Below are 15,744 nucleotides of genomic sequence, written 5' to 3'. Positions count from 1 at the left end.
CTCAACTCCAAATTGACCAAGGATGGCCCACTCCATCAAAGAGGCATACTGTAGATGTCTACTAGGCATGGGACCATCAAAGGAGTCAGTGAACCCAACAGATAAGCTTTTAGATTAACCCCTAGACCAGCACACTGGGATGACTCATTCCTTCTCAGCCCCCTCTCTTTTTGCTAAACAATGATTTGGGAATGGAAACCAATGTAAGTGATATCATTTCTCCAGCATCCTCCCTGACTCTTCCTGGTTGTGTCATCTTTTTTTTTTTTCATTAAAATTTAGAGTGCTTCTCTGTTATCAAATGCATGTGCCCCTGGGAAGCAGCATCTGCATATTAGTCCTCTTGATAACTACAACCAGCCCAATGTACATGTGATACAAGTAACAATGAACACATGAAGGAAACAATGTGCAACAAGGTGCTCCAGTTATATTCCTTTCTGCATGATGTAGATCACTGAATTAATCCTATCTACTCAAACTTTATGTTAGAATTTCAGTCAATGGTAGGATATGTATGACTGCTCCAATCACTAACTCTGAAAAATAACTTGTTTCGCCAACTCAAGTGATATGTTTATTTGGTTGAAAGAAACTCTTCAACAACGGTTGCAGTGCTACCTAGAAGTGACAAAGAGTTAAAGGGAGTAAAACTCTTGTCTCCTGCCACATCTAGTTTTTTTTTTCTTCTCTCCATGACAGGTAGGACAAACAGAACATGAGAGTAATACAAAGACCGGAGAAGGAGAGCGCTAGAGCGCATGGACAGTTTTCGTATTAGACAACCCAGTAGACAAAGCAAACTGAAGAAAATTTTTCATACTTTATAGCAGTTCAATGATGGAGAACCTGAGACTTACAGAGGGGAAACTAAGGCTATAAAAGTACTATGAGATGGGCTGGGAAGGTGGCTCAGTGGTAGAGCGCTTGCCTTGCATGCCTGAGGCCCTGGGTTCGATTCCTCAGCACCACATAAGCAAAAAAAGAAAAAAGCCAGAAGTGGCGCTGTGGCTCAAGTGGTAGAGCACTAGCCTTGAGCTGAAGAGCTGAGGGACAGCACCCAGGCCCAGAGTTCAGGCCCCACAACCGGACCCCCCCCCCAAAAAAAAGTACTATGAGAGCAGAGAATTTGATCTTAAACCAAAGGGCTATTTTTTTTGAATCATACTAACGCCAAATAGTTTTTATTATTTTAGCTTCTTAAAATAGTTTGCCTTATCTTTTACTTATGAGTATTTTGGTTAAAGAGTGTAATAAGACATAATGACTTGTACATCTCATTGTTGCAATGGGACCACCCGTATCCCTATTTAAATGATTTGTTTTTTCCCTTCCCCTCCACAAATTATAACAACATCAAATACAGTGAAAGCAGGAGTTATACCATGGGGGAGGGACATACAAAGCAACAAAGAAATAATCTTATAAATATGTTAGAAACAATCACATGAAAGAAAAAAAACATTTGAATACATATCTTAGGGTTCATTTCCCTAACATCAACTTATCTGACCTTTTCTGCTTGACTCAGGTTATTGCAAATAAGGCTTGATAAGAAATGTTCTCATTATCTTGCCCATGTAATTGTAACCCCTCTGTACAGTATTTTCACAAAAAAAAATAAAAAAGAGTGTAATAGGATGTCATCAGGTATAAAGGGAAACTAGTCTTCTCTCCATAGTTTGATGGGAATATCATTCGGTTAACCAAGGGTGGTGAATATCTGGCCTTTGGGCTGAATAAGACCTTTAAAGTCATTTGGGACATAACAGGACAGACACATATGCTTCTCATTGGCTACCTGCTGTTCTCTGCCTGTATTGATAATTTTGTGTGGCCTGCAAATTATATATTATAATATGGACTCTTAGAAGAAAAAAAAGGTTCCTTACCTCTGAAACCCTCTGGGGAGCAATATTTGGAAGTATTGGGAAAAAAATCTGTAAAATATGTCTTTGGTTTAAGGAAACTGCCAATCACAGTCTTATGTCACAGAATGTGAAGACCAGGTAAAATACAAAATCAGAGCTGGGCACTTCACACATAGGTGTGAATCCTAGCTACTCAGGAGGCTGAGATCTGAAGATCACAGTTCAAAACCAGCCTGAGCAGAAAAGTCCCCATGAGACTCTTCATTAGCCACTCAAAGACTGGAAGTGGTGCTGTGGTTCAAAGTAGTACAGGGGCAACCTTAAGCACAAAGAGGCTCAGGGACAGTGCTCAGGCCATGAGTTCAAGCCCCACAACTGACCAAAAAAAACAAAAACAAAAACAAAAACCCAAACTAAAACAAAACAAAGTTTCTAGCAAATAAGGTAATTAAGTAAAGATATATGAATTTGCTTTCTTTCTGATAGTATAGGTGTTTACCACCATATCTGATTCTCCAGATGTTTTTATGGCAACCTCTCTTCATTTAACCAGTGGAAAAAGAGGAACTAGCCTACTAGGGAGAGCCCAGCATAATTTTACCTAACACCTTGCTAATTCTTGCACACACCATCAGCAGACCAGGCTCCAATCACTTGTTTTCCAATGAAAGCAAAACATTAACCCTAGTTCTGAGACCAATGAGCGTGGTTTAAATATAACTCTGCCTTTCTCTGTCTCTGATATGATGTTAGCAAGTTCTCAACCTTCCCTGGTTGTAGTTTGATCCTTTGTAAAAATGGTAACCTATAGTAGTTTCATTAAAAAAAATACCAACATCCCCTTACTACCACCTAGCTTTTACTTATGATGTGAAACAAAAAAACTTTCTGTATGTGTATGCATACTATCATATTATATTTATATGAATGCATTGTGAAAGCTTTGGAAGGTTACACATAGGATGGTTTATATTGGTACTTGTTAAGAAGCATATAAAAGAGAACTTTGATTTAATATACACTGTACTCTTTTACAAGCATATGTTATTTTTGTAATCTAAGTGCGGTTTTACAAAGAATACACTTGGGTACAGTAAAGGAAAGGAGATGAAGGAAAGAGAAAAAAAGGGGAGAAGTTAAAAAAAAAACAAACTTGCTTTTTGCTTAAGTCAGAAATCATAGGGGCTGGTTCACAAAGAGTCTTGATCAGTCCAGATATACTGGGTATGACTCTGCTAATTGCAGAGTTCCTAATGCCTTGGTTTGGAAACATGCCATATATATGTCAGCCCATAAACATTTTTTCCATATTTTGAAGGGAAAAATACATTAGCAACCCCTGGGGGAATCAGCTCTATTGATCCAAGTGATTCTAAGTTGGAGCAGGGATGAGAGTTCTGATCCCGTGCTTCACAGGAAGCCCACTCAAACTTGTGAAGCACTTTAGGGACTGAGGAACAGCTTGCTTAGGGAAATACAGGACATCCAGGGTAAGTCCCAGGAAGCTTCCACATGGCCAAGATAGGACATGCTTCCAAGAGACCTGGCTATATTCCCTATAAAAGTCCATACTCCTCTGCCAGGCAGGAAGGAAAGTGGGATTTACCTCTTACTGAAGATTCTTTTAATCTGCCTCAGTACTCCAGTATCTCCAGACATTGGCTTATACAAGCAGAGGCTTATTTTACTACCTTCTATCCAAAGAGCGACTCACCTTTTTTTCTCCATCCTAAAAGCTAAGTACTATGGACAGTAAAAATATCATACCCTTTTATGGCAAAAGTTGCATTGTCACAACCTCAAGAGCAATGCTGTCTGCTCCTTATATGTAGCTAAGATCTTCACTTAGCCAACCCACATTCCTAACTTTTTCTAAGGGTGAAAACTCCCTTATTCCTAAGTCCTTTCATATTATTTCTGATGGGTAAAAGCTTATCATCTCAAAAAGCTCACATTTCTGGAAAAGTTCCTAATGGACAGTGCATAATCTAAGAAAATTGATTTTTCAGTTTCCAAATGCCATATTGCTTCCTATCTGCAGCCAGGTGTTTTATGGGTCTCCACCAAACAAACACAGTTATTCTTGCTGGCAGCTATGACTATATCAGTATCTTCTCCAATTTATTAACTGCCAGTCAAACACATCCTCTGAGTCATTCTCATCCTCCTATTTATAACCTTGACCCTCACCTCAACCCAACTCACCCCGAAAAGAAGTCAACTCACCTTTTTCATGGCTAGTGGTTGGTGGAGGTGGTGAGGTGATCGGCTTGGACTTGTCATAGTTGTTAAAGCTCTGGCTGCGCCGGTTGTTAGCAGTGGATGGCCCTCCACGTGTTTTGGCCTCGCTGCCTGCAGCAGATACCCGTGTGGTAGGACCTGGAAGTCTAAAATGCAAAAACCATATCATCTTTAATTCTATCAAGCATCGAACACAAAGAAGGACTATCTCTAAACCATTTACTCTGAGGCAAATGGAGAGTATTGAAAACAGTGTTTGCTATAAATCCAGGAATACAGGCATTAAGAAAAGGACACAACTTACAAATAGTAGAAAGAATTGCTACCACTCCCAACACATCTGCAATGAGAATTTAAAGTGTGGTTGCAAACACTTGTCCAGACATACATTTTCCTTCAACATCTGACAACCTGTTTCTGTGGCATTCTTTTCAGATTGAAGTATAGTTTTTCTACACAGTTAATGAATAAAATCATTAATTCTTTTATAAAACATCAAGATTTGGTTAGCCTAAGGACAAACACACTCTTTCCCTTTAAATAAAACACCTCGTTCTGGGTGGTTTTGAGAATAAAGTCACCAGACTTCTTTGTAATAAGCCTAAAGATATTATGGATGATTCTCTGAAGAGTTTAGGAGTTAAGACTTTTTCAACCAGAATTTTGGTGTAGGAACTTACTAAGCAGACTTTTTCCAATAATTAAAACTGAAAGATGAATAAATGATGAAATTTTTAGTTATATCCTCCAGCTAAAACACACTGAGCTATGTTTAAGAGCAACTGGAACCTCAGCCAACCAGCATTAGACCCTGTGATAAGTCTGAATTTTCAACTCATAAAGCTTTCAGCTGGCTCTTTCCATGCAAGTCTGTGAGCACCAAAGAATCCTACAGTCTGGAAGCATTTTAGATATAAGCAGGCAATCGCTTTAAACCTTTTCTTGTTGGCTGAGCAAGAAAGATGGTTGCAGAATAAACAGAGAACATGAGCTGGTGTGAAGGGACTATAAAATTTATCCAGTTAAGAAGCAGCTGGCCTGATTCCCTGATGGGGAGCGGAGAGTGATGAGGCTGGGGAGTTCTCCCCCTAGAGAGTGGCATCACTTCCCACGTTACTAGGAGGGTTCATCCCTCTGTTAATTCCTTTCATCTTGTTTGGAGAGATTATTCATCTCACAGAAGACATGATCAGTTTTGAAAATATCAGCAGTGTCAGTGTATATGTTTGGGGCCCAGATGTGGCTAGCACAGTTGGCCAAGGAGGTCTGGCAATGGGCTCTTTGTACCTCCTGGCTTTACTTCCAGTGCAAACAGTGTCCTGGGAGTCCTTCACATCAGAATTATCTGAATACTCAACATTCAATGGGAGAAGTTCTTCTTTTTATTTTTATTTTGCCAGTCTTGAGGCTTGAACTCGGGGCCTGGGCCTGAGTTGCTCAAGGGGAGCACTCTACCTGTTGAGCCATAGTGCCACTTTCGGCTTTTTCTGTTTATGTGGTATTGAGGAATCGAACCTGGGGTTTCATGCATGGTAGGCAAGCACTCTATCACTAACCCACATTCCCAGCCCTGTAGGTGGGAGAGCTTCTGTAGGTGCAGGTGCGGGGCTTTTTGAACTGGATATATTTAATGCAACTATGGTCTGCAGGAGTCTTTGTGCCTACAGATTGGCCTGGAAAATGATTTTGGATTTGGTCCTGGACAACATTACAGCAATGGTATTAAGTAATATGGAATAACTAAGGTCATATCATTCTGCTTCCATGGGAGAATTTGCAAAGAGCAAGAAAACAAAATGTAACAAGGAAGAAAAAGTGCATTCCTTTCAGAGTTGCTGGAAAGTTCCCATTGTGCTCACCCTAAACTGGACCACATTAGATTTTTAGGATAGCACAGGGATTTCTATAAAGGCGGGTAATCCAAGCACAGGATGGGAAAGATAAAATCCTGAAACAGGTAGGCAGCCTGGTCCTCTGTGAGGTGGTATAGTATGAAGGATAGAATATAGACTTTTTCACTCATAAAACTTTGGATCAGTCTCATACCATCTCTGAGATTCATGTTCCTTACCCATAACTCTTGAATAACAATAAACTATTGGTGGTATAGCTTGACGTTTGAAATGGGACTTAATATCTGGCTTATTGTAAAAGCACTCACAGCATGTAATTTCACTATCCCATCCTTTCTGCTGAGCAAATTCATAGATAATATTGAACATATGCTACAGTACAAGAAAGAATTAAAGAAGGAAATAGATGAGTCTAGTTAAAACATCAGAAGAGATAGACAAAAATCAATATCCAAGATCAACATTTGCAGAGGTTAGACAGACTTTGTCAAGCAAGGCTCTTCTTTAGCTAAAGAATAATCCATAGGAAAAATTGCTTTAAATGTGTGCCTGACACAGACTTAGATTTTTTGGGTTGTTTGTGGACCTCACTCTCTGGAGTGAAATATTCCTGGATGAGACAATTCTGTTTTCTATGGGTGGTCATGGTTATAATCAGTGACCTAAGTATTTTTTTGATGAGAGTGGCATGCCCTTCACATAACTGCAGATGAGTGCTGTGTCTTCTAGGACACAAATAAGAAGAGGGCCTTAAATACAACTGGTAAACAGAAAATAGTTGGCACATAGCCATCAAATGCCATTACATGTGATCTATCACCATCACCATTAGACATAATTGAGGATGGCTATCTTAACTTGACTAAATCAGAAAACTTAGGTGAAAATAAGTCTCTTCAAACTTTTAGAGAGCTTTGGTGCTGATGGTATAGTGTTTAAAACTTGAGTTCTGTTGAGAATGGGCTTGAACTATTCCTTGTCCTAAAGTTAAGCTTTCTCCATCCATCTGAAATTTTTAGCAAAAGCTACCTCACATAAAAATGAATAAATATATGGTAGGTGGGAAACAAGAACTCACTTGTGAGGGAAACAAAATGCCTGTAGACACAGTGAGTCAATTCACAAATTGAATTTTAAGTACAAGATTTCAAAAGCAGGATTTCAAAGTCAGAGGAAACCATGAAAACCTAAAATGCTTGAGCAATGAAGAGTTTTCTACATGCTAAAAAGTAGGACTAGAGCTATATGACCTGTCTTATCTAGATCTGAAGGGGCTGGTTCCCTAGCTGACATCAAGATGATTTGTTCATTGACAAAATATGCAAAGTTCAGAAGTCTTTCAGAGAAGGAAAGTGATGACCTTCGACTTTGAAGTTTGGTAGACAAGGAATGTCCAAACAAGAGACTTTGGAACAAAATTTGTCATATCAAATGGGAATCCAAGAAGAGGACAAGAAAGCAGAGGCAAAAAGCCTATGGAAAGCACAGGGGAAAGAGTTGGTATGTGTTGGCACTTGACAGACAGAGAACAGAGGGAATTAGCCTGGAGAAACAAGCAGGGTCAGGGAAGGGAAAACCTTGTAGACCATGTTTATAAAGCTTTGACTTTGTCCTACCCTCCAGGATGAAGCACTAATTAAAGATACTGAAACCAAGGCTTGAGTTAAAAACAGAGTATCTTCTAGTCTACCAGTGATATAGACCTCCAGCCTCTGGCTAGACATTTTGAAGTTGATTAATGTGAACATCTTTCATGTATTTTACCAACCGTTGCCTGGAAGTACATGCTGTTGGTAGCATCAGAACTGACTTTCTGAGGAGCTGAGTCTGGCTCACAGGACAGGGGTGGATACTATCCTCTATGTCAGCTTCAATGAAGCAGAGAAAGGAGAGGGTAGCTGGGGTAGGTCAGCCCTGTGCTGTTTCCAGCACCAAAAGATCCTAACAGTTCCTCTCAAAGAGGAATTTCACCTCTCACAATCATTCCTTGTCCAAAGGAACTTAAAATGACGGAGGGCACAGATAGGCTCTCCAAAACATACATGTTGCCTTTGCTTTAAAATGAGTGTAAGGGAAGTGTTGCAAGAAAAAGGCAGGCAAATCAGGGCTATTGTCAATTTCTTCAGCTTACATAGAGCTGAAAATGCAAGGAAGTAAGACTATCATTCCTGGCACATAATCTAGGAGTGCATCCCCCACACCAGGACTCCACCCGCTGTACGTGCTGATGGGAAGAAAGCAGCTCTTCCCCCCAAAAACCACTTCAAAGGCTGGGAGCAGATGGGTACCCCTCCCAGGAAGAATGGCAGCTTGTGTGCACATGCTAGGGAGGGGAAGGGGGTCCGTAACCAGTGATGCTTTTTGCCAGACAAGATGATTAAATGCTAACTTTCTCATTTCCATAGCATCTGCTTTTCAGCAGCTAGTCAGAAAGGGCTGATTACTGACTCCATTGATCCCATTCCACAAGACAGTCATGTAGGGACCAACTCTGTGAGACATGCTAAAGGCAGCCTGGTGGCCTTACCTAGCCCAAATCAACCCAACGTATGTCTATGCTTTAGGGTGCACTGATTATACACCAGCCACTATGGCACTAGCGTGACATAATTTAATCCTTATGACACTGTGAATAAAACAGAACTACTTTGTTTTAATCAGGACATACAGGCTTATAGAGATTAAATCATTTCCCCAGGTAATAGTCAGTACATAGGGACTGCACCTCTCAGACACTATGTTTTTCTGCTTCCTGCAGGCAGAATAAACTAAATACCTTAGGCTTACCAGGTATGCCTGAGGGCAGACAGTCAAAGGTAGAAATCCTTGGGGATCCCTTAGCCCTGAACCAAATCCTCCATGGGTCTAATATCCACATTTAAGGGTGAGGCTTCTACTCTGCTCAACATCCTTGGTGCTCATTGAGGTGTTTGGCTCTGGCAAGTGTTCAATCAGGATTTGCACTCCAACAAGAGACATGCTTCCAGAATACTGGGGAAAGTAGCCTACCTAACCAACAGGGTAAGGCTATCTCTTTTGGCAACTAATCTTATTTCTATACTTAGTGGTGCTTACTCAGCCTAAATTCTTATCAGGATCTTTGCTCAAGGCTGGTAGTGGGGGAGAGAGTGGCTAAGAAGTATTAGGTAAATAATGAAACAAAGGACATCCATTTATTGGCTCAGCAGAGACTAAATGTACCCCTAAAGAAATTCTAGATGAGGATAATAACTCTAAAAGAAGCCAGACTTTGGCTTTTGGTGAAGCTGGAAGTTCTATGCTCAGCAGAGCCTCAGGGTGGTATAGATACACCTCGTTTTCCAGCTCTTTCTCTCTTCCTGCTGCCTCCCAAGTACATTCTATCATCTGGGACTGATAACAAATCATGCATGGGATGGTCATGTGCTTCCAATTAGACAGTTTCCCAGCTAACTCCTGTTTTCTTTATCTTCCAGGACTGAGCACATTGTGGGAACAGACCTTAGATTGTAGGTTTCCTCCAAAACCTAACCCTCCCCTTCCCTTTCCTATATGTGTACATTTGCACAATGTGCAAATTTACAGGGAAGAGCTTTGAATCGGTGGTTTCTGCTCTGATTTAGGCCTTCTGTGACTATCAGGCAATCTTGGACCTGGCTTCTAGGAGCAATAACAAATTTAGGTTCTTCCTATCCCTGGGTACCAAGTATCATGTTGATGTTCTACAGAGAGGCACACTGCAGTGCAGTTGCTCCCTTACTGGCTAGATAGATCCTAGGTTAAGTCTTTGCATGTGTGAGCTTTCCAGAAAAGTAAACTCTTACTAGTAAAAACAGTAGAGACTAGCAGAGTCAGGCAGCTTGTACATAAGTGAGATCAGGAAGGATGCGCTTCCTTTTACTTTTAAATGATAATTCAATAAGAAATAAACAGGCACTAATCAGAACAAGAAGAAGTTCTACCTCAGCAGCAATTTCTTCTAGAATGGCACAGGGACAATGTAAAGGAAAAAATCAAGAGTAATGGTTGAAACAGAAGGTTTGAAAAAGTGGATTCAATAACTACATAAATGCCAGAGTACAAAAGAAAGAAGGAGGAGGTAGTATAGCCAAGTGTTAAATGGAAGGTTCTAGGGTTCAGTCATTTGGGTTCTAATCCTGACTCTTCTATATTCTATGTGATCTTGGACAAATTACCTAACTTCCTGAATTTTAATTTCCTCATCTGTAAAATGGGGATAACACCATGATATAGCTCATGAGGACTGATGTAAGGATTAAATAAGGTAATACATTCAACTTGGTGCTTTCAGTAGAGTTAGCTGTTTAGACCTTTGAAATAATAGTAGATGTAAGTGGCTTTTCCTGGACCCTAGAATGCATCCTAGGATTCAGGGCATTCTGGGATTCAGAGATGTAGTAGGTAAGTGGATATATAAATCAAGAGAGCTAGTTAGTGAGCAGTCTAGTTAAACATTGTTTTAATTTTACTTTCGGGGAACTAAGGTAATTTCTCTACAGAATGCAGGAATGTCCAGAAACCAAATGAGACATACTTGCCCTGTTGTTTTGTATATCCGCTTCAAATCTTTATAACCCAGAATAAAACCCAAACCTACATTAGTAATTTTAATGACAATCACAACAACAGAAAGCTCAGCACACGTAAACGAGATGTAGGTGAGGTTAAGTTAGGGCCAGGATGAAGCAAGGGAGCACACTCATCATAAAGTCACACAAAAATAAATAAAAACCCTTAGAAACTCATCTCTCTAAATATGAATAGATCATTGTTGCAAAGCAGTTAGAGGCAAAAATCAATTAGATGAGAAATATCATGCATACAGAAATCTCTCTCTCTCTCTCTTTCTCTCTCTCTCTGTCCATTCTCACAGTCACAATAAAATCTCCCCATCACTGGATCATCAGCCAAAGCATGTTTGTTTTTTAGAAACTGCAAACATGGAATGAGGAGAGGAATCAAAAGGAAACAGCCAGAGCAGAGGAACACAGGGGCAATGGGTTGGGTTTAAACCATGCTTTGCGGGACACAGAGAAACTCTAACCTAGAGATCTTTTTCTGACCCAGAGTGAATCGGATGATTTTGCTTTGAGATGAATCCTTGGATGACGCACTGCATGATGGGAAAGAAAAAAAGTGGAACAGATGAGTGAGGAGAGAGAAGATATATTAGACACACAAATATGTAATAAGAGCAAATGTCATGGCGAGCAAATGTTCCTGGTATTTCCCTCTGTTCACTTTTCCCTTCTAGATGTATATTTCTTTCTAGGTTTACCTTACTAGTTCATATATTTACAATGAAAAGAAACTGCAATCTAAATTACCTAAGAATTTTAATCCCCTCTCCTCCTTAAACACTAAATATCTTTTGTGCCTCTAGCCAGCATAGAACTTTTTTTTTTAAGTACTGAGATGTTTAAGACATAGAGTTGTATTTCCTATCTGTCTAAAGTATTAGATATAGTGTTTCCATTTCATAGATTTGTTCTACCAGGGTGCTAAAAGTGATAAGGCTAATTCTAAGCAAGGACATAGATATTTGCAATGTATTCCTAGTCTTGGGAATTTGTTCCTCCTGATGCTATAGAAATAACCACTTGAAGTCCATTGAGAGATGGGGCATGTTGTTCACACGTGTGATCACAGGTGGAAGGAGGGTGCGGGAGGATCCTGATATGAGGCCAGTGAAAACAAAAGCATGAGACTCTATCTGAAAAGTAAGCTACAGAAGAAAAGTGTGTGGGGCATGCCTCACATGATAGAGTACTTATCTAGCAAGCATGAGGCCCTGAGTTCAGACCTAAGTGTCATCAAAATTAATTAATAAGGGCTGGGAAGATGGCTCAGTGGTAGAGTGATTGCCTCACATGCATGAGGCCCTGGGTTCGATTCCTCAGCACCATATAAGCAGAAAAAGCTGGAAGTGGCGCTGTGGCTCAAGTGGTAGAGCACTAGCCTTGAGCTGAAGAGCTGAGGGACAGCAGCCAGGTCCAGCGTTCAAGCCCCATGACCCACCAAAACAAAAAATAAGTAATAAAGTCTATTGAAAATTCTGGGCGTTTTTTTCTTTCATGACCATATATTGGAACAGATTAAAAATGTTTATTTGGACCAAACAAAAGAACAAGATATGCTGTCTTGTAAAAAACATTTCTCACACACACACACTCGTGTGTGTGTGTGTGTGTGTGTGTGTGTGTGTGTGTGCGTGTGTGTGTGTGTGTGTAGTGCTGGGCCTCACATATGCTAAGTACTCTACCACTGAGCCACATCCCATCCAGAAATAGTTATCTTTCCTGTGTCCATTGTTCTTGTACCATGTTCATAAAAAGATCTGAAGAAACACAATGCTGGTTTCATTATTCTTGGGAAGTAAAGAGATGAGAACTAAATGAAAAAAAGCACAACTTTCTGAGTTTTTTCTATACTAAAATGTGCAAGGTAGACAAAGAGAGACAATGCTTCTCTTTTAGACCTAGACTGGTTAAGAATTTCATGGAATAAAATCATGTAAATTGTGCCACCATGTAAATTGTGAGAAGACCTAAAGTGAAGAGGCAGAATTAATCTCCTTAGTTGTCTTAGAGGGGTTGTTTATATGTTCATACCAATGTACCTGATTTCTTTTTTCTTTTTCTTTTTTTTCTTTCTTTTTTAGTGTGAAAATACCATACAAAGGGGTTACAATTACATGGGCAAGATAATGAGTACATTTCTTAATACCTGATTTCTTTTGTCCCTAATTTCTTTTTCACAACTCCTATTATTAGCAGACTTCAGGGAAAGTTGTCAGTTTTGATGTTTGCTATGAAAAGAAATATTGAACCCATATGATCTGAAAATAATATTTTGGTTCATTTGCATCTGGCAGAGTTATAGCAGAGAACAAAAACAACCTGGATTCTGATATTAATGGTCAAAGGCTCCATGCCATTACTGTTGGGGTTTTGGTTATCAGAAATAGACTTTGGGGCTAGAAACATAGTGGAACAGAGCCAGTCTTAAATTTACAGCTTGAGTGGGATATTATATCTCTAGTCCTCAAGAACAAGATTAGTTTTTGAAAGAAAAATTAGAAACTATTAGAAAACAATAGATTCAACCACCCATCTGCAGAAGTAACTGAGCCTGGAGAGTTAAACTTACTCCAAATTCCAGTTCCTTCCATCACTTTGTAGGGTGTTAAAGTCATGATGTCAGAGACTACTCTACTTGGGATAAAAGGATGGAAAACCTTGGCTTGAGTTACATGGCTGTTTTTTATGTAGAACATTTATTAAGAGTAGGAGTTTTTTTCTTATTGAGAGATGGATATTCTGATGGAAACATCTGGTTCTTTTAAGATGACAAACACCTGATATGGAAACAGCTCAGTGACATAGCCAGTGTTTCTCAACACATGTTCCTTGGAACACTGGACAGTGAGATGCTTTATGAAATATGAAAAGTATTGTAGCTAGTTTGTAGAATGCTAATATTTCTATCACATCTGTGATTACACATCTGTTCCTCTTTCGGGCTTCCCCTTCTTAATAAATAAAACCAACATTTGCTTAATTGCTTAAGCTAGAAATCTAGGTGTTATATGGGTTCCTCTTTTTCTCATTCTAGAGAGTGAATCTATTTGCAGGCCTCAAACTACAAAGTATCTTGCCTATGTCCATCTCCAACTCTGCTTTTACTGTCCTGGTCCCAACTATCCATGATCTGCACTGGAGTCCTTCCTTTCATCCTTTATTCAAAGAACTCAAAGAGAAGCAAAGGTGATTTTGTTTTCCTTGTGCTGGTCCTGGAGCCTGAGCACTTACCCTGGAGCCTTTTTGCTCAAAGCTAGCACTCTACTGCTTGAGCTACAGCTCTACTTCCTCCTTTTTAATATTTCTGGTGGTGGTTAATTGAAGATAAGAATCTCATGGACTTGGCTGCTAGGGCTGGTTCTGAACTGAGATCCTTCAGATGTCAGCCACCTGAGTAACTAGAATTGTATGCCTGAGCCACCGGCACCTGTACAAAGGTGATTTTTTTAAGAAAGTCACTTGTCTTCTACATTAGGTCCTCCCATGGCTTGCTGGTATCGCTGGAATAGAGTCTAAACTCTGTTTGCTCTTTAGACATCACTCTGTGATGTGGCCTCAGTGCCTCCATAACACCTGGCTATATTCCATGGCCACAATAGCAACCCTTTTGCATCTAAGCTATGTTTTCACTTCTCCCTGCTTTTACTTTTCAACATGTCAAGTGCTCTCTTATCACGGGGCCTCTGTATCAGCTCCCCCCTCTGCTGTATCCTATGATTGAGTTTTGCATTATTATTTATTTTCATGTTTCTCCACTTATGTGTCATATCCTGAGAGAAAGCTTCCTTTCAACTCAACCAAGAACAGTGGCCCAGTACCTCTGAATTCCATCTTCTTCTTTTTTTTTTTTGGGTCCGGTCATATGGGGCCTGAACTCTGGGCCTGGGCACTGTCCCTCAGCTCTTCAGCTCAAGGCTAGCGCTCTACCACTTGAGCCACAGCGCCACTTCCGGCTTTTTTCTTTTTGCTTATGTGGTGCTGAGGAATTGAACCCAGGGCCTCTGGCATGCAAGGCAAGCGCTCTACCACTGAGCCACCTTCCCAGCCCCTCCATCTTCTTATTATGGCACTCATCTCTGTTTTTTCTCTCTCTGTTCTCTCTCCTTCTCTCTCTCATCTCACTCTTTCCCCTCACCATTTCTATGGTTTGAACTCAGGGTTTCTTGCTTGCTTGGCCACTTGCTCAGCTGGCACTCTACCACTTGAGCCACATTTCCAGCCTGGATTTTTGCTGGTTATTTTGTAGACAGTCTCACACTTATCTGTCCTGGCTAGCTTTGAACCAGAATGCTCCAGATCTCAGCCTCCTAAGCAGTAGGACCTCAAGCGTGAGCCACCTGTATCTGGCATTTAGCCCTTTCTATTTGCTTATTTCTCAGTCTTACCAAAAGCATGCATGCTGAAATCAGATACTTTGGTCATCTTAATCATCACTTAGCACTGTGCCTGGGATGCAGAAGGATTTACATTAATTAAACAAATTTATATTAATTAGCACTTTCAAGGATTGGAGCAGACCTGAAACAAGAGTTACAAAAATACATAATCTCTCATATTCACCCCTCTCTCTACAAGAACCTTTCCCTATAATATAACCCAAGCAGACATCCCAGGGAGTAAGCATTCTGTAGAATGCAATGTAGTAAATGATTATTCAGATAATTAAGGGCTGGGCGCCAGTGGCTCACACCGGCTACTCAGGAGGCTGAGATTTGAGGATCGCTGTTCAAAGCCAGCCTGGGAAGGAAAAGTCCATGAGACCCTTATCTCCAATAAACCAATCAGAAAACCAGAAGTGGTGCCGTGACTCAAGTGGTAGAGCACTAGCCTTGAGCTGAAGAGCTCAGGGACAGTGCCCAGGCCCAGAGTTCAAGCCCCATAACTGACAAGAAAGAAAGAAAGAAAGGAAGGAAGGAAGGAAGGAAGGAAGGGAGAAAGAAAGAGAGAGAGAAAGAAAGAGAGAGAGAGAGGGAGAGAGAGAGGGAGAGAGAAAAAGAAAGAGGGGGAGAGAGAGAAAGAAAGAGGGAGAGAGGAAGGAAGGAAGGAAGGAAGGAAGGAAGGAAGGAAGGAAGGAAGGAAGGGAGGGAGGGAGGGAGGGAAAGAAAAGAAAAGAAAAGAAAAAAAGCAAGGAAAAGAAAGAAAAATAAATTTAACGTCAGCAGGGAAATTCTGACCAAGGAATAGCTTCCATGCATGGAG

General features: G+C 40.4%; 1 protein-coding gene across 1 annotated transcript in view; it reads right to left on the bottom strand.

The window, feature by feature from the left end:
* Nucleotides 1-15,744, bottom strand: part of Nav2 (neuron navigator 2) — a 387,125-nt gene that overhangs the window by 208,911 nt on the left and 162,470 nt on the right. Inside the window, exons 6-7 of the mRNA XM_013019543.1 lie at nucleotides 11,010-11,078; nucleotides 4,098-4,258 (exon numbers count right to left, since the gene is read on the bottom strand). Of these exons, the coding sequence (XP_012874997.1) occupies nucleotides 4,098-4,258; nucleotides 11,010-11,078 (230 nt within the window). The remainder of the gene's footprint in view (nucleotides 1-4,097; nucleotides 4,259-11,009; nucleotides 11,079-15,744) is intronic.

The sequence above is a fragment of the Dipodomys ordii genome, unplaced genomic scaffold, assembly GCF_000151885.1.
Source record: "Dipodomys ordii isolate 6190 unplaced genomic scaffold, Dord_2.0 Scaffold46, whole genome shotgun sequence".
NCBI lineage: Eukaryota > Metazoa > Chordata > Mammalia > Rodentia > Heteromyidae > Dipodomys > Dipodomys ordii.
Note: the sequence above shows the minus strand (reverse complement) of the source record. Positions and strands in the feature narration are given on the sequence as shown.